Below are 19,624 nucleotides of genomic sequence, written 5' to 3'. Positions count from 1 at the left end.
GGGTCACATGACTCACATGGGAGTAAGGCCATGTCCTGGATTCTAAGGTAAAAATGTTAGGGAGCATACTTGCTGTTTTATATTGTTGATTAGTACTGCATTTTAAAGTTCTGGCTTCAGACTTTGAAATCCTAAGTGGTTTAAGTCTCAGGTAACTAAGGACTATCTGCTTCTGTACAAGCCATCTATTAAGACCATCCTCAGAGCCCTTCTTCAAGTTATTCCTGCCTTCAGAGGCAAAGAGGATGGTGACTGAAGATAGGGCCTTTTCAGTTGTGGTGCTACAAGTTTTGGAATGCTGTCTGTAGGGTGTCCTGCCTGGTTCCAAGTCTGATCCTTTTCAAGGACATTTGAAGACACTCTCCCCCCCCCAATCATTGGCCTGGGTATTTTAGAACTTGAAGCTTCCAGGTTTTTAATTTTAATTCTGTATCAATACTTTCTGACAGTTCTGCTGTTTTACAGTTGTATTCCCCCCCTTTGAAATACAAATTATTGTATTTACATTTTTGTACACTAAGAAGTGCTTGTTGACTGAAGAGCAAGATGTAAATTTCCTCAGTAAATAAATAGTATAAGAGAAACAGGTGAGTGCAGTAATTCATAAAGGGGAGCATGGCAAAACCATCTCTCAGATTAGAAAAACATTTAGCATCAGGTGGCGAGGGGAAAACAATTTTGGGACTGCAAAGTCAGGTTATTATACCGATTTTGGTTTTCATAAATAACAATAAGAAAATGTTATCCATGGTGTTAACATTGCAAGAACATAAAGACTCCCCCTTCTCTGGCAGCTGCAAATGCCATCTCATTGTTTCTGCAGAAATACTCCTAGTCCGCCCAACTTTTCTCTAGCAAAAAGTTGTGATCTGAAAGCCCATGGAAATTGAAACTGGCTGTACTTCTGCATTTTTATTTCATAAAAGGCCTGCTTAGAAGTCCACTGTCTTCTGACATTAAAAAAAAATGTGGCTTGAAAATAAGGTTGACCAGTGACATCCAGAGAGTCAGCACTGGGAGAGATAAATGGTCCAAGAATAAGGGGAGAGAGCCATTGAGAGGAGGTGAATTCAGGATTGTGTGTGTGTTATATCCTCTTGCCTATGGGGGTCCAGTGTAGAGCCCACACTTGGCAGGCAGAGGGCCCCAGGTTGTGATTCCCAGCACCTTCAGCATGGGCCAGGAAAGACCATGAAATCTGGAGCACTGTTTACAATGCATAGAATGCCAGGGCTGCATTATCTGATAGGGAATCTTCTGGGCTTAGCCCTGTGAAGACCTGTACAAGAACAAGACCTGTTATTTTGACTACCTCAGCTTAATATTTAGACCTCAAAATATATGCCATCCACATGTGTTTAAGAATATAATACCTACAGCACAACATGCCTAAGCACATAAGCCCAAGTGATTCCAATAAAGTGTCCCAAAATAGGATAGTAGACATTTCAGTAATTTCTCCACCCACATTGAAAAATTCAAGGAAATTGCTGCATCTTAGGCAAACCTTAAGCCTAGAGATGTAAATGGGCTTATTCGTGCTTAACTCTAGATATTATCAGGCTATAATAGTGCTTAATAAATGTTAAAAGAATAAAGGGAATAATACATACAAGTCATTTATTTAAAACATTTATATGCTGCTTAATATTTTAAGTCGTAGGCCTAGTTGCACATGCCTCTTACTGTTGAAAACATGTTTTGAGATTTCACCTGTCATGATATTTAGCAAAGAGATATAATTCATTTCACTCTTAAAACGAAAAAGAACCAAAGGGAAAAATAAAGATATCAATAGTACTTTCAGGAATATTTTTTCTAATCAAAGTATCCCACACCAGGTATCTGGTTACTATAGCAATTATCACATGACAATCACATAATTATCAATATGGTAATTATAGGGTGCTAAAGACTCCATCCACTTGTATTTCTGAAAAGATGGGGGTACGTTTGATGCCTCGGGGGGGGGGGGGTTGATGTATAATACCAGACAAATTGAAGTATAGCTACTAATATGAGTATATCTAAATGCATGATATCTAAATGCATGCTTGAGACAAGTGATGCTCCCATATCATATGGCAGAAAAGGATACTCTGAGTTTATAGGTTTTATTTTAACACTGTAGACCCTGCATGGAATTTGCCTTTCATATATCTTCATTCCAGCACATTTGTTATTCCTGTCTGCATTTGATTGACAGCTGGACAGTGTAGAATTTTTCATAGTGCGTACATTTTTACCCCATGACAGCCTTGATACACTGAGTGATATACATAAAGTGTAACCTGTAACAGAGTATTGCAGCATATACTCGTTCTTTAACAGTAATGCTTCCATTCAGAGTTCTGGCTTGTGAGCCATGTTCTCCTCTCAGATACTCTAAGCTGTAAGTACTTAAATTTAGTCATAACTTGTTTCCTCTCTCTGCCCACCACTTAATTTTTTTTCCTGTGGATGCTCAACATTCACTGGCACAATTCTTAGGCAATGGTAGTCTCTTAGAAAACAATGGGGGGGGGGGGGGAAATACATATACAGCAGTTCTGTTTGTGGTGCTGTCCAGTGTCCTGGTGCTGATATGTAAATAAGGGAAACTCAAAATATGCTATGGTTTTTTTTTTTTTGTAAGATTGCTTATAGTACTAAATAGAATCAAATAATATATAAATAAACTTTTAAAGAATGGGTATTGTTTTATCACACCTGTGCTGAAGCTATACTGAATAGGATGGATCCAAGGAAAATTATTTTGTGCCAGCCTTTTTAGATGCAAATTATTACTAATTTAATTGAATGTGATGTGTGTTTTTAAATGAGTATGAAAACATCTAGCAAAATTTCCCTCTTCTCTTCTCTGTTCCCCACTCCCCCATCTTGAGGCATTCCTTCAGAGATGTACATATTTTTCAGTTGGTAGAATATGCATAAGTGGAGAGTTATGTGAAATCTTAAACTTATATGTGCCTTGAAATTCCAGTTAGAATTTGGCTTAGCATTTGATTTATGTTCATTTCAGAGCATATATGATGTGCTTCTGTTCCATTTGAATTGCTACTAATAGATGTAAATTAGCGATATGTGCCAAATTAAAATGTAATCTCATTATAATAAATAGTTTATGAATCTTCAAGCCAGTAACCAAATATTGCCACACTGGAAAGGAGGTCCAGCTTGAGGCTTTGGAGATCTGAGTATGTGACATATGGTACAACTAAGGATTAAGGTGATTTTGTAGCTCTAGTGAGTTGTGAAATAATTGAGTATTTAGTGCTTGTTATCTCAAGGCCTGCTGCCTTGCTCCTACATTGTCAACTGAGACTTCAATTGGACAAATTCTTGGAGAATGTTGCTGTTGTATTTATTTACATACTGTTTAATATCAAAATAGACTTCCAAGTAATTTACAACATATAAAAGCCAGTTACACAAAGATTAAAATATAAATATCCACAATAAAATTACACAATAAAATCATTCAAAATACAGCAATTGAAACGGGGTATTTAGACAAAAAGATCAAGGGAAAGCCTTTGTGAACAGATGCATCTTCAAAAGCAGGCAGAATGCCAATACAGATGGGGCCTCTCATATATTATATATCAGTAGGGAGTGCATTCTGTAGCATTATAGCATTCTGTAGACAAAGGCCTATCTAGTCCAGCATCTTATTTCCCATAGTGACCAATCAGAAGCAGGACATGAGCATATTAACTCATTCCTGTTGTTGTGACTCAGAGACTGGTTTCAGAGATATGCTGCCTCTGATTTGGATGTACCGGTATTATAAACACCCCGACTAGTAGCCATTATCATATTGACCACTATGGGAAATACTATGCTCAGATAGTTAGGCTTTGGTCCAACTTATTATTTGTAGTTGCTGATCCAGGATATGTGGAATGCGGTCACCAGGAAGATTTGCCTGCTGCCTTCATTATACACCTTTAGGCACCAGGCAAAAACATCCCTCTTTAACTAGGCCTTTTGCTGATTTACATCCAATGCCCTTTTAAAATGTGTTGGGAGAGGGTTTTGGGGTTATTTTTGTCTTATTGTCTTATTATTGTGTATTTCATGTTTTTATGGTGTGCTTTTATCCAGTGAACCACCTCGAGACCTGCAGGTATAGGGGGTATACAAATTTAATAATAATAATAATAATAAATATCACAAAGAACATAATTGCTGATGTCTTCCATCACCCAGTATGGAGTTTAAATTCAGACACATTGTCAGAAAAGGTGAGTGAACGATATTTCTTCACACAAACAGAATTAATGCATGGACTTCACTGCCAATGGCTACTAACTTAGATGACTTTAAAAACATTAGTGGAGTCTGTCTTTCCCTACTAGTCATGATAGCCACATAGAGGACCCCGGTTGAAGGACAGTTGCTGAGGAGTAACAGTGGAGATGGATGATTGTCTACATGCCCAGGTTTTGGAATTCCTGAAAGCATATTGTGGACTACTATGAAAAGCACAGGACTCCTCCTTACATTGTAAGGGAATCTAGCTGGTTTTAAAAGATCAGGTAGCAATATCTGACTTTTGATTCACTGTTCCTCAAGCTTTCTTTTCACACAGCTTCTACTTTAAAGGAACTTCAACAAGAGCAGTGTGTAGTGTACTGTGCATTAGTTTTTATTCCTGCCCACCTATCTGTGTCTCAATTACTGACTCTTCCTGTAATGTACTTGTTGAAAGCATGGGCATTGCTCCTGGGATTCTTACATAACAGCTTGTAGAAGTACTGATTTCCTAGATCCTTATAGTCTCACTTTGGGCTTCTCCCCTTTGGGAGCAAAATAATCTAAACCACCATTTTCTTGAAGATGCAATTAAAAATAAGTGTCTTATCCTGCTTACTCCACTCCCAGCCTGATTATTTGATTAATTTGCTGATAAAATGAAGTTGGTCTCTGGCATTCCATGATTTGCACTATTCAGTTGTTGTTTTCTTATCAGTCCTGGGCAGCTGCAGCCTCAGGGTTTGGTTCAAAGCAACCAGCAGAACTCTCTTAGTAAGAGAAGTTCATGGAAGTCCCAGATGACCATAATTCTAGACAATTCATTAGCTGGAAAAGAATTAGTTAATATGATGAGAATTCTTTCCAATATCCAGTGCAAAGTGATTAACAAAATTGTAGCTATGTGAATTTTGAGGATGTGAAATTTACATTTATTCATAAGAGTCTGCTCTTTTCATGATAGCATCTATCACAGTAGCAGTCTGATAGCTAAAAGAACAGAACACAAAACTATTGTAGTCTGGGTTCAATGGAGCAGTGACCAGAAGTCTGATATTTTCAGAATGTTCCTTCTAAAGTTTAAGAAATAACATTTCAGTAAAATATGAAATAAGCCAAATTTGCATAAAGCCTCAATTGGTAGATGAAATAGCCATGCAATATTTTCCATGTGGTTGTGTGCCTATTTAATTACAAAGTCAGAATCAGTGGATAGTTCATATTGATGACTAAGGGAATCAATTTAACCTAAAGGCAGGCCAGGCACACTAGTTGAAAAATACATTATTCAAGCATAAACTGATTAATAGGCATATAAATAGTTCATTTGTGGAACACAACTCCACCAACACCATCTGTATTGCTTCAAATAATTGTATTGATAAGTAAGAAATATTGTTATTTTGGAGAAAAAGATGCCAAACTAATGGTGCCATCCTGTATGTGTCTACTTGGAAAGTAAGCCCCACTGGGTGCAATGAGGCCTACTCCCAGGTAAGGGAGTTTATGATTGCAGCCTCAATGATAAATAGTATTATAATTATACAATTATAAATAGTAAAATGATTATAATCATTTTACTATTTATAATCCAGTATTGTGCCTTTCATTAAGGTGTAACATTTGCTGATTTAATTTGTTTCATAGTTCCTGATTGTAAGTTCCTCAGGGTTTGTCTTTGGTTTATGTGATATATAAACATCATCTTAATCCTGTGCTGGATTGCGATACACAAGCATAGATGAAAATGGAGATAAGCGTGACCTGGAAGCAAAACTGATAAAACAATTGCTTCTGCATTTGACTGCATGTGCAGCATCCTATCATGGCCGCTGTTTTTCATCTGATCTACTTCAATCCTGTAGTGTGGAGCTTTAATGAACAATGTTTGAATAAAAATATAGATTCCTGGAAAATTTTAATTCACCTCAAGTGAGTTGCCACCAACTTTGGTTGCTTTAAATAAGAACTAGAACAAATTCATGGAGGAGAAAGCTATCAATAATGGCTACTAGCCATGATGGCTCTTTCCTACCCCCACCCCCATGGTTGGAGGCACTGTGCCTCTAAATATCATTTTCTGGGAATTACAAGAGGGGAAAGTGCTGCGGCACACAGGTCCTGCTTGCATGTTTCTCATAAGCATCTGGCTGGGCAACTAGGATGGGCCTTTGACCTGATCCAGCACAGCTGTTCTTATGTTCTAAGTCTTGAATCAAAGTTCCAAGTCTTGAAGCAAAGTCAAACAATTTGGGGAACAGCAGGGCTTTTTTTCTAGCCAGAACTCATGGGAACTCAGTTCTGGCACCTCTCAGGTGGGTACCATTGCCATTAAGAGCGAACAAGGGAGGCATTCATGGTGAGTTCTGACCAGTGTTTCCCCCCCCCCTAAAAATAAAAATATAATGTTTAGGGGCACTCCCATTTTCCTACTCATATTGAAATACTGCCCCTTAATGAGGCCAAACTTAGATTTACAAAATATTTAGGGGTATGCGTACCCCTGTGTCCCCCCCAGAAAAAGCACTGGTTCTGACACCTCTTTTTCTAGAAAAAAAAAAGCACTGGGAAACAGTGTGTGTGTGTGTGTGTGTGTGTGAGAGAGAGAGAGAGAGAGAGAGAGAGAATGAGGGAGGGAGATAAAGAAATGGAAATATTTACATGCACAAAAAGAAGAAAAAATCAACTGAATTAAAAATCAAGTGATGAAAATTAACTGCGACAAGAGCTTTTGCTCTGTTTCACTTGATGAAAATGCATTGATCTCCCATTCTGTAGTTGTGCTGTGCCCTGACATATTACTAGAAGATGATAGGAGTCTGATGAGTAAAAGCAATGGAGAATTGTGCCATTAGCAAGTTAACAGCTTGATCTCTGTACCCTGTGGTTTCCAAGGGCCTCCCATGCATGAAGTGTGACAGCTTGTACAGCAATTTGCCAGAAAATGCTTTGCACTCAGAGACATGGACAGTGGTCCACAAACTGAAACCGGCAAATTAATTGTAGTAATATTCTTTTAAAATTCCTTTTGCCTTAACAAACACTGGGACCACCAAATCTTTCCCACTTGGGGCCTCAGAGCCATCTGCTGACTGTTATAATCTCAGGCAGACTGGCAGCTGAAGACAAATGAGAGATAATTGAGTCGTACATCATCTTGCAGTTTTATTTTAGGTTACCTGGGCTGAATAAGGCTGCAGAGTTGACCATTGTTGTAGTCCTATAGGTGTAGCTCAGCCATTAAATGTCTAGTTTTCTATTTTCCTCGATTTTGCTGCTTTATGGTATCATAGAAATAAAGCTGTTGATGAAGATTAATGCATTGGCTTTTGTAAAACAAGAAACAGCAGTTAAGGCTAATTAGTGTGATGTACTTCAGTAGCTTCCATATGTGCAAATATTACTCTGTACATTTAATGTTTGTCAGAATATGAGTTTTAGACTTTAGTCCTTTTATGAATTGTCAAGGAATATGCTTGCTTTTTCAAAAGCGATATTGTCAACCACACACGACAAAAACAAATAGGAAATACTCAGTATCATTACATGCCAGGACTTCCTTATAATACCATTATAATATAATGTTAATTTAAGAAGTTCATGGAGGGAAACTTTTCTGGCCCTGTTCTCCCACTTTAGTTGTCTGGAAACAATGTGCATTGGGGTCCATAACAGTTTCAGTTTGTTAGTTTTTGCTTTCAAAGACACACATTCGCCAATCATTGCTCTGTAACACTTTCTGTAGAAATCACATTAACCACATGGTGGTTATGGATGCCAAATTACATTCTTTGTTTGGTTTTTGTCCACCCAATTGTCTCTAAAAAATTATATTCTAGAATATATAGAAAATTATATTCTAGAATAGTGGCTAGTCTGCAATCACAGTCTGGTTTCATGTGAATGACGGGGGGGGGGGAAGAGAAATAAAGGTGTGACATCACTCCATATCTACCTATTATGGGTCTGTGGCCCCTGACAGGTTACTCCTGAGGAAATGCAGTGCCCTCCATACTTTGTAGCTTTTTGAGAAATACTTCTCTTGGATGTGCTGTTTCTCAAACCAGCTTCCATGCAATTTGAAAACGGAAGGCATGGTTCCGTTGTGGTGTAAACAGTTCAGGAAGCTTTTATGCATGCATAAATGAAAGTGTCAGTCACTTGGAGTTTAACATGGGAAAATAAATCATTGTGTGAAGATATCCCAGCACCTGCTCAGGTGGGAAAAGCAGTGGAAGAAAGTGACTTGGAAATGCTGTGTGTGCTTGTGTGTTAGAGACAGAGAGAGAGATGATTTCGCATTATTGGACATCTACACAGATGGAACTCTTGGTCAACTGGGTTTCCCAACTGGCTTTACCACTGAAATCAATGGGAAAGTTATTGCAAATATGGCAGCACAATCTGCACCTCAGAATTCCCTTGTGTAGAAGAAGCTCCTGTATCAAACGGTGCAAATACATGGAGGTTAGATCAGTAGGTTCTAATAGTATGTGCCTTCCTTGAAGGAAAGGCCTTCCGACAGAAGGGGACTTTTCAGTCCTGGTTTTTCTATATGCATTGGGTCAGATTGCAGCATTTAGGGAATCACTCATCTTGTTTTGTTTATCTTGTGCACTGCATGCTTTAATTAAACTTTCCAGTGAAAACAATGAACTAGTAATAATCAGAGAAAAATGGAAGGTCTGTTTTCCATAGTCCACCAATTTTTCCTTTGAGGAAGGAAAGAGCTTATAATTGTGAAATGTCTGCTTTCTAAAAGACTTGGAAGCCCAAAACAAAATAATTATTCACATTTTGTACTAATTTTAGTAAAATCTGCATTTCACAGTGACACTGGGGGAAATTGCCTAAGATTTTTACCAGTCAGTAAATGGGAGGAATACAAAGCAAATCCTTATGTATTATATTTTTCAGGATTTACAGAAGTTGGTACAGTGACCTAATTAACATTTCACAGATTTGTAAGAAGGCACTCCTGAGCAGATAATACAGATAGGTAGGTGTGTGTGTGTGTAGCAGATATCTATATCTATATCTATCTGAGCATCTATATTAATAATAGTAATAACAATAACTAATAAAAATAAATTCCTCACCCATCCTTCAATCTCAGGTCTCAGGGCAAGTTACATCAATACAAAAATGCAAGAGTAACATCAGTTAAAACAATCTACAGTCAAAAGTATAGGGTGGATCCTAAAAACGTGTGTGTGGGGTGTGTGTGTGTGTTTTATATATACTAACTAGGTCATTGTACTTGTTTCCCAAATTCTATTCCGGATTCTGTGCATTCTGCTTAAGGGTTTTTCTACTGTTAAAGAGCCAAGATTCTGTGATAATTGGTTAAATCAGATTTAACAATGCAGTCAGATAAACAGTTGTGGTAGCTGCTGCCATAGCAACATCATCGCGCTCACCCTCTCTGTGCCTGCGTCTTCTTTCCTCCGTCCTACCCTCCCCCCTCCCTGCTCACACACCCCTCCTCCTCTCCAGCAAGTGACACATTTGCTAATGCTCTGTGTGTTTGAGAGGGTTTAATGGCAACGCTCTTTGCATTGAAGACTATTCAAAATGATGAATGAGGAAGCAGCTCAGAAGAGTGATGGTGGAGAGAAGTATAATGGAAGTAATCAGAGGAAGAAAAGACCCAAGAAGGTAACGTAAACGGACACAGCGATATGTGTGTATATGTGTGGAGCAGTAAGACAGTAGGAGTCCTCGGAAGTCTTAAGAATGAAGGTGTATGGATCACCTTTTCTGTGTTTACGCTGTGGAAGACCATATTGCCTGTTACTGTTTGCTTGATATTCTGAAAACGTTAAGAAGTAGTAGTGTCTTAGTCACTAAGGCATTGTGGTATGCAGAAGCTATGTGTCTGGGTGTGAAGGTTGTAGTAGGAATCTGTTATCCACTGCTGATATCTAGCTATTAGGCAATAAGGAAATGCTTTGGTTTTTCTTTTTCCGAGTATCTTGAAATGGTAGACAAACTTAACGTTAATCCGAATGGACAGTGATTGAAGGGCTCTTTTAAAAAGCACACAGCTGGCTGTTTTGTTGAATTACTATTGACTTTGTTATGCCTTGCTGTATTGGTTTCATTGTATGCTATTCCTCCTTCAAAAAAAAAGATTAAACTGTTTGATTGTGGCAAGAGGAATAGTGTAGGTGGACATGGCACTGGCTTTATTTCTTGTGGATGTGTGAATTGGGATTTATATCCTTTAACTACCTTAAGCTGAGATTTCTCTCTCTCTCATTCAAATGAAAGGTGTGAAACTACAAAAACCAACAACAACCACAACCCTGAGTTTCCTTTTCCCAGATGCCTGTAGCAACCAGATGCTTGCAATACCCTGCTGCTAATGTGAAAGCGATGGAGGGCAACATAAAATACACAGCCACACCCAGCTTTTTGGCCAGGCTTTCTAAAGGTTTTCTGAGCTGCAACCCTATGCATTTTTACTCAGTAGTAAGTCCCACTTTTCTAAGGAAATAATGCATAGGATTTGAACCCCTCAGGTCTTAAAATTAATCTTCCCACTTAGAAGTAGTTTCCTCAAAGCAAATTATTTTGAAACCAGTTTCGTTTAAAAAATGGGGGCAAACATGCACATGCCACTCCCCACCCCCACATTGAAAAATTACTTCTATAGAAATAATATCATTCTCTTTCTCTCACTTTTTAATACCTTACTACAAGGGTAGCTCCTGTGAAAAATATCTTAGTCCTTAGGTATCCTTGGGGATACAGCGATGAAAGAGCTACTATGCATTGTAAGAAGCTGTGTAGCCCAAGGGGGGAAATGCAGCAAATGTTCAGCGATGCATCTTGCAGTCATCTGTTGTAAACTTGAGTAGAATTTACATGATGCTGTAATACAGCTTTCCAAAAGATAAGCCTCTGTATTTTTAGAAATTTGATAGTATGCGTTCCTTACAACGGAGATGAAAGAAAGCAGACCTGCCAAAGGTATTTGAAGTATGGAGAATTATCTTTCTTTGGTAGCGTGTATATGTTTTAATAAATTTAGGCTGCAATCCTGCACCCAGTGAGTAAACTCCATTGAACTTAATAGGAATTAATTCTGAAGAAATGTATAGGATTGCACTGTGAGTATATGTCCTGATCCAGCTAATGGAAGAATTTTGATAAAAAGTTAAAACATGGTGACTCCACTTTTCTTTGGATTGCCTTAGTTTGTAATGTTTGCCTTAGTTTGTAATGTTTGATTTAGGTTGGGTTTCATACCTAGGCAAAGGGGAAGTTAAGATTGACAGAGGGAGCCCTCTTAGTATTTCCATATTCCTCCAAAGTTTGGAGGGGTTGGTGGCTTATGAGAGGGCAGGGGTGCCAGCTCTTGGGGACCATGCCCCTTTGGACCCCTCCTATACTTTCAGGCCGGGGGCCAGCACCCCCTCCTCCATGTTCAGAAGGCACAGAAGTGAGTCAAAGAGCTGACTGTGCCATGGCTCAAGTGTGTGGCTCCTTCACCTCCACAGATCAAAGCAGCCTCCTGCTGTTGGTGGCACCAAGAGGAGGTGGAGGAGGAGCCACTGGCCATTGAAGCTATACGGCTGCCATGTTCAACTCTGCCCTAGGCTCCTTCTGACATCCTGATGTTGTGCGCAAGATGCCAGGACATCACACGTGTGACATTGCCCCCCCCCACCTTCGTCTTCCTAAACTGGCACCTCTGGGAGAGAGGGCATTGTCTGTGGCAGCTCCTAAGCTATAGAATTCCGTTCTCACAGAGGCATGCCTGACACGTCCATTGTATAGAGTCTGCCATATGCCGAAGATGCCCTTTACCCTGGCCTTTGACACCTGAGATACATAGGGTGATCCACATCTAAGTTTTACTCAGAATGTGTCTACTCTGAGTAAAACTTAATTGCATACCACCTATATATTTTTAGGACCCGCTCTATTCTTCAGAATGTAAATTGTTTGTACTGATTTTAATCTTGTGTTTTTATATTGTTGTAACTCAACCTGGGCATTTATGGGTAAGAAAGCCAAATAAGAATGATGATACCCAAGTGGAAAAAGTCTTCTGGGGCTCACCTTTAGCCTGTCACCATACACCTGGTGCTGGCTTTCCTGTATGCTGATGGGATTTCTGCAGCAGGGTGCCTTTTCTAATGGAGGAGGCTCCCCATATGATTAGGAACCAGAGAAGATCATGAGTAGGGCAGATTCTTGTGGAACTGCTGCTTTGCATGCAGAGGGTCTCAGGTTCAACTCCCAATCTCTGGAAATGTCTCTTGCCTGAAATCCCAGAGACCGTTTGCCAGTAAGCGCAGACAGTGCTAAGCTAGATGGACCAGATAGTCTTAGTATAAGGCAGGGTTCCACATTCCTATAACACAGGACAGCTGCAATTAGATTAGAGTGGTCCTTAAACAAATAAGGTAGTGTTAAAGGACTGTAATGATTAAGTGATCTTTTCATTTTCATTATTAATTCTAAGCTTACAACTTCATTGTTGACATATATGGATCTATTTCTCAGTTTAAACTCAGCTTAGCTTGCCTGCTCTAATATATTCCGTTCTTTTGTCATCAAAATGAATTCCCAGAGGAGTAATTAAAGTTGTATCCAAATACACTGACAAAACAACTCCTTGCTTTCATATCAGATCTCTTAAAATTACCATTAACAGTAGCCCCAGCATAAGTTTGATAGAAAGGACCTTGAGCCTGGAGGTGACGCCTCTCTCAAGAATGCAAAGAACACAAAATGAAGGAAACTTTGGCAATAAATTTCTAGGTGAGTTGATGTCTTTGTAGGCATAGCAATAAGAATACCTGGCATCTTGATCTAAAAACATATAATCAGAAGGAATTGTCAATGGAACCAGTTACCTGGGGTTGAGTGGCTTCTCATAGGAACCTATGAAGCTGCCTTAAATCTTATTAGCCCATGTCTCACCCACCAGCCAACCATCAAAAGGAAAAAGGCACCCATACCCACTACTGCCATGCTCACAGATCAAAATTTTATGCACCTTTCAGAACAGATTGGGGTCTGGGGTTCCTGTTCTGGCACCCAATGCAGGCATATTTAAGGGGAATGTTAAGTATGGAAGAGACTGAGTCAGGAACTGAGAAGGAGGAACAAATATTCCTTTATGCATTGTGGAGTTTTGAGGGGACATTTACCTGTGACCTTTAGTGGGCACCATAGGAGGCACTGATGAATGCAGCAGGAACCTCTGGGAGCTGCATTGGTGACCCCTTGTATATGTTATGTAGAACTTTTATGCTTTTGCAAAGAAACAATATACATTGTAAAGGAAAATGTGTGCCCAAATCCTTGGCTGCAAGCTGAAATGCTGACTACATCAGTGCCATAGAACATAACTCTTTTTTCTATTAAAGTGTTTGGAAATTCCATAGTTTTCTTAATGTCTGGAAAATATTAATAGAGTTTCCAGGAACGCATCTACACAACACTCTCTTCTCCTAGTATTATTAAAGAACCATAAAATATTTATTATATAATGAACAAATGGAGTAGCTACATTTTGTAAAAAAACAAAACAAATCCAATGTTGCAGTTCCATTTCCTAGGATAAAAAGAAGTTATGCAGTCTCCCTTCCTGGGATTAGACTTACTTATCACACTATCCCTAGAGGCTAACATGTGCTATTGCTACATTAACCACAAAATGGTATTCCACAATCCAAGTGCTTATATGGGAATTTGTTGTTGTTTAGTCATTCAGTCGTGTCCGCCTCCTCTTGACCCCATGGACCAGAGCACGCCAGGTACTCCTGTCTTCCACTGCCTCCCGCAGTTTGGTCAGACTCATGTTGGTAGCTTCAAGACCATCTTGTCCTCTGTCGTCCCCTTCTCCTTGTGCCCTCAATCTTTCCCAACATCAGGGTCTTTTCCAGGGAGTCTTCTCTTCTCATGAGGTGGCCAGAGTATTGGAGCCTCAGCTTCAGGATCTGTCCTTCCAGTGAGCACTCAGGCCTGATTTCCTTAAGAATGGATAGGTTTGATCTTCTTGTAGTCCATGGGACTCTCAAGAGTCTCCTCCATCACCATAATTCAAAAGCATCAATTCTTCGGTGATCAGCCTTTTTTATGGTCTAGCTCTCACTTCCATACATCACTACTGGGAAAACCATACGGACCTTTGTTGGCAAGATGATGTCTATGCTTTTTAAGATGCTGTCTAGGTTTGTCATTAGTTTTCTCCCAAGAAGCAGGTGTCTTCTAATTTCGTGACTGCTGTCACCATCTGCTGTGATGGTGCAATATTGGGAATAATATTGGCCTATTCTTAATTTTTTTAAAAAATTAGCAAGTCAAGTTTGCATTGTATTAATATGCCTAAGGATGCGGGCTCCCTCAAAAAATAATTTGGGCTGGATAATAACTTAATTGTTTGTCATTATCTTGGCCATCCCCCTCTTCTACTCCCCTGTCACTTGTTAGGGTCGGGTCCAAAAATGTGAATGCTTTGTTTTGTAGGCTAAATTTAAGTACTAATGTTTCCAGGAACAGTTTGTGTATTTTTTTTAAAAAAAATAATGCACAGTGGTGTGTTTTTTTAAACAACAACAATTGCTTATGCACCATTTTAGCAAGTTTCCTTGAATTTTGCCAGTTGACCAGTTTGCTTATAAAGTGAGTACTAAACTTCCACTCTTGGTCTACCTTCTGAACTGAGTAGCATTATTACGTTACTTTTGGTTTTAATTGCCCTATGGAAAGCTTTCCTCAAATACTCTTTTCCACAACACTAGGTTTCTTCAAACCAGGCAGTAGCTGTTAACACTATGCTCTGCTTGACTAGCTTTCTGGACCTCATTTACTTCACCAGACAACGCCGTCTCCAAGGGTTAGTTCAAGGGGGGTGGCCAATGTATGTCATTTCTACCAATCTAAACACAATGCAAGCTTTAAGCGGGACCATATCCTCCTGGGTGAAGGAGAAGCGGTAGAATAATAAAGAGCAGCATATGAAAGGGCTTGCTATAAATCTGAATAAGCAAATACAATGAAACAGAATTACAAGCCTTGCATTAAATCTTCATTCTGCAAGAGTTATGCAAAGGAGGAAAATGAAGGAAAGTATAGCAGCATTTCATTAGGGGTTCAGGTTTAAGTAACCAAACATTTAAAGGACATTTAAGCCAAATTGTGCATTGGATTCTGGTCGGCCTTCCATCTTATGATGTTTCTGGGTTCAAGGTAGTATAGCATACAACAGGGTATTGGGAGATTGTTTCTTTTTTCATCTTTAAGCCATAGGAAAGAGAATAGGCAGATGTCAGGAGAAATGAGTACATTGGCTGGGGAAAAGAGGTCCATGACCACATAGTCCAAATAGGTGAACCACACATTTTCAAGGGATTCCTAGTACGCAGGTTCTCGGGAGTTGGCAGGTCCACACTTGCTAAGTGAGATTAGTTACAAAATGATACTGCTTGCAAAGGGTACAAAGGCAAATGTTTTGAGTGTTACAGCCCCTTATTGTTGTATTTTGATAGCATAGTGTGAAGAACTCAGTCCTGCCATCAACTCATGGCGTTGATCTGCTTTTAAATTTTATTTCCTAGTGCTCAGCAGTGGAGGGCCAGGTGGTTGCTATTTTTAATTTCCAACAATGCCTCAGAGCAATGCTTTATCTGCGGCATTGTGAGCAACTGAAATGACGGTCACCCAGTGATCACTAGAGGAACAGTGCCACTGAGCAAGCCCGCCAGGAGAGAATTAACACAGGATGCGACCCACCAGTGCCCTTCGAGTTGGCTGGCCCTGACTGAACACTTTAAAACCTGATAGGCTGGTACAATAAACTTAGCCACTCATTTCATGTTTCTCTTTCAGATAGGTTGATTTACAGTGCAGCTAGTAATTACTGGCTTTTTAAAAGTTACACCTGGGTCTTTGAAGAACTAGGGGCTCTCAGGTCCTAAAGGTTTGCCAATGTGCTCACAGTGCACTAGTTGCATAATTTCGGGAAAGGCATGATATAGCTCAATTGGGTCAATATATTCGGTCTGTATATAGTGCAGTATTACAATGTGTACTACCAAAAACAGGTTTGATACTTTGGTGCTTCTAGTTTTCCCTCTTGCTATAACCAAAATCCCATCTCTTTGATATTATGTTGCATTCAGTCCTGCAGATATAAGAATGACTATTGTACCTAAAAATGCCACAGCAGTGCATATATGCTATTGTGCATTACAGGAATACATTTTCATAAGGCATAGTTTTGTTACCTATATACTGACTAAAATAGTTATTATAGTTATTATAATGGTTAATATACCTATTGGGGTAAACAGCCATGGTGCAATAAAATATTTATTAATGCCACATTCTAAAATAGTTACATTGGAGGTGCTATAAGATGTCAGTTTCTTTGTACATAACATATTGTTCCACCTGCTGGTTTTAGCCAGCCAGATTGGTCCAGGGTGCATCATGTGTATGAAAGGAGAGAAAACTATCTCCTCAGCTCATCTGCCTTGTGCCTCTGAGAGGAGTATTTTGTTTAAGTGAAAATAGAACAGTGACCAAGTGTTGAGAATAATTATTTTAGGCTTCAGTGAATTTTATCTAATTCTCCTAAAGTACTTTGCAATTAGCCAGCCTCCAAACCATCAGATGTTTGTGCATTGCTCAGTTTGTGAGCAATTGTGACATATTTAAGCAAGAGATTGAACCATGCGATTGTTTCAATGCCTGCATTTTAAGCAGCATCTTGGTTTGGGAATGTCATTGTTTGCCTCTCCTCAGTGTAGGATCACTGTGAATCATTATGTTTGGAAGACATAGGACTGAAAACGTAGTTGTAACAGGGAGCAGATGCTGTTGGTCAAGCTGCTTGCCATTGGTTTTCGCACTGCAATAGCACAGACGTGACTGAGAAATGGCTGTAATAATTAAAGATGGTTATCTTGGAGCCATATGCCATTGAGTATAAGAAAGAACTCATGGAAAACTGATGTGATCCCAGAAAGCTAATATGAAGCCTGTCTGAATAAGGGAAGGGGTAGAAATTCAGGGTGATAATCCCCAAAGAGAGAGAGAGAGAGAAAGGTAATCTTGGTATTATCTCAAGAGAGAAAGATGGAGGGAAAGGCAATCTTGGCATTTTGATTTCCATACCTGGAAATACATTACAATAAACAATTAAGCAACTAATTTGTGAAAAAGAGAGGAAATGATGAATATAATGATGAATATAACAGGGATCTGGCAATTATACACATCCCAATTGTTTATTCAGCTCAGCTACTGCAATGTACTCTTTGTAGGACTGTCCTCAAAGATTACTCAGAATCTATAACAGCAGTAAAAATACCTTTAATCTAGCAGACATTTGATTCTGGTTGGTTTTATTTAGCCTGTGCTATTTTAGACATTTTCTGCTCCTGCTATTTAATGTTATTTGTATTCATTTTAAGCTAAAATGTAAGTTAAAATAATAATTATAATAATTAAGTAGTATTATTTATTGAGCCTGTTTTTTTGGGGGGGGGGGAGAAATGATGGAACAATGAGAATTAAGAGCAGAAAAGACACAGGGCCATGTAGAATCTTTCAAGGTTAATATGCTTTTGCTGATGAGTGAAAAGAATGATTGCATCGTCATGAACAAAATTGTGTGTGTATGGACAGAATAGGTATAAAAATAAAATAAAATTGAGAGGGATTGCAGACACTCTGGGGGAGATAATTTACTGCTTGAACAGGTGTTGAGATGCTTTAGGGACCAGGTGTCTTCTTCGTGGTATGGGCTTAGCCTGGAGGACTCAACCCTACAATTTTAGGAGTCCTCATTTTTCAAGCTCAGTATGCTGAGAAGCTGGGGGCAGGGTGATTAATTAAAGAGATACTGCAGAGTCTGAGAATCTGTGGCCAGTAGCAGAAGAAGGTGAGGTCAGAATAGCAGATGCTCCTTATGGACTGAATTTTATAGAGTATGATATAGATATGCTGGAGTTTTAGAATTTTGACTCATTCCAGTTTTCAGATTTTTAACATAAAGGAGAGGGTTACATGGTGCTAATGGCCACATCATATGTAGGGAAGAGTGTAACGCTAGCTTGCATTTACTCCCCCCCCCCAATCTGTTCCTAATGCTCTGCCAGTGTCTGTGAACTTCATTTCCCTGTCATGATAAGGACAACAGGAACTATCCTTTTCTGTGCATTTACATGTGTTAAGCCAGCTTTGTGGGTGTCCCATTGTATGTCCAGATTGCTACTGCTGTGTCCTGAAAACCCATGGACTGAACCAGGGTGCGTCCAATCACAAGCTGGAAGCTGTGACAAAACTAGCCACGTGGGCACAAATCGATTGGAAAAAGTCAACGCCTGTGACTTCAACACAAGCAAAAGGATCTTCTTGCGATGTGCTTTGTATGAATTCGAGTAAGCCTTGTTAATTTAACATAACGCCTGGTCCTGTCTTTAGTAAAGCCTTATGAAACATGGTAATCATATCTATGGATAGCATGGCAGAAGCTTAAAATTCAATTTGCGTCTGAACTATGTGCACTTCATGGGAATTTGAGCTGGTGAGGATGAATCAATGGATCAGGGTCTAGCACAGCACGAAAGATAATATAATGACACACACACAAAAACAAAAAAACAGCACAAAAGAATATTGGATATAGTTTACATCACTTTTCTGACTGGTGATTGCTGAAGTACAGACAGCTACTGCAGCCACACACAAAGTATTTTAATATTCTCTTGAAATAATGATGCAAAAGATCATGCAGTTTATTAATAAACACTGTTTAGCTGAGCTAGGCTCCATTATTTTTTGCATGGGTTCTTGGGCTCTAGTGATTTTGGGGACATACCTAATCTTGACTGGGTCGTGTGTTATTCCTTCTGCATTTCATTGAGCTTTTAAAATTTTCAAAGCACCCCGAACCCCTGGTGAGCAGCACTGGACTTTACGAAGTGGCAGAGCCCTTGCTGTATCTGGAGCCCCTGTCAGTGCCGTGAATCAGAGTAGAAAAGTTGCGTGGGAAGAGAATTCTGTTTTCTTGTTGTGCCTGCTCCAGCTCAAACTCAGAACTGCTAATAGCTGGACTGGCTGAGGGGAACCAGCCCAAGTCTGCTTCTTCTTTATTCCTCATATGCTCTGTTTTGAGAGCATACTACTGTGGCTACTGCAAGTGGGAATATCGACAGTAGAAGTTTCTGCCCCACTCCAGTTCAGGCAGGTGCAGTTTGGAGTAGCATGGTAGCACCGCCCCATGGAGCTGTGTTGAAGGACACCTCTTTTCATATCTCTCCTCTCCAGCACAATGGATAAGGGGTTTGGATAACTCTGTTAGTCATTGTGTAAGGTAGTCTTCTGCAGCCTTCATTTA

At 39.4% G+C, this 19,624-nt stretch overlaps 1 protein-coding gene across 12 annotated transcripts in view; it reads left to right on the top strand.

Moving 5' to 3' along the window:
• Window positions 1-19,624, top strand: part of ANK2 (ankyrin 2) — a 308,768-nt gene that overhangs the window by 93,190 nt on the left and 195,954 nt on the right. For 7 of the 12 annotated variants that reach the window (XM_033160096.1, XM_033160091.1, XM_033160089.1 and 4 more), the window contains exon 1: window positions 9,832-9,915. The exons of 2 other annotated variants lie outside the window; for them this stretch is intronic. In XM_033160096.1, coding sequence (XP_033015987.1) covers window positions 9,832-9,915 — 84 coding nt within the window. Of the gene's footprint in view, window positions 1-9,670; window positions 9,916-19,624 lie in introns of those variants that run through there. 3 more of the 12 variants (XM_033160052.1, XM_033160067.1, XM_033160090.1) reach the window with 3 other exon arrangements.

Source organism: Lacerta agilis, chromosome 9 (assembly GCF_009819535.1).
Source record: "Lacerta agilis isolate rLacAgi1 chromosome 9, rLacAgi1.pri, whole genome shotgun sequence".
NCBI lineage: Eukaryota > Metazoa > Chordata > Lepidosauria > Squamata > Lacertidae > Lacerta > Lacerta agilis.
Note: the sequence above shows the minus strand (reverse complement) of the source record. Positions and strands in the feature narration are given on the sequence as shown.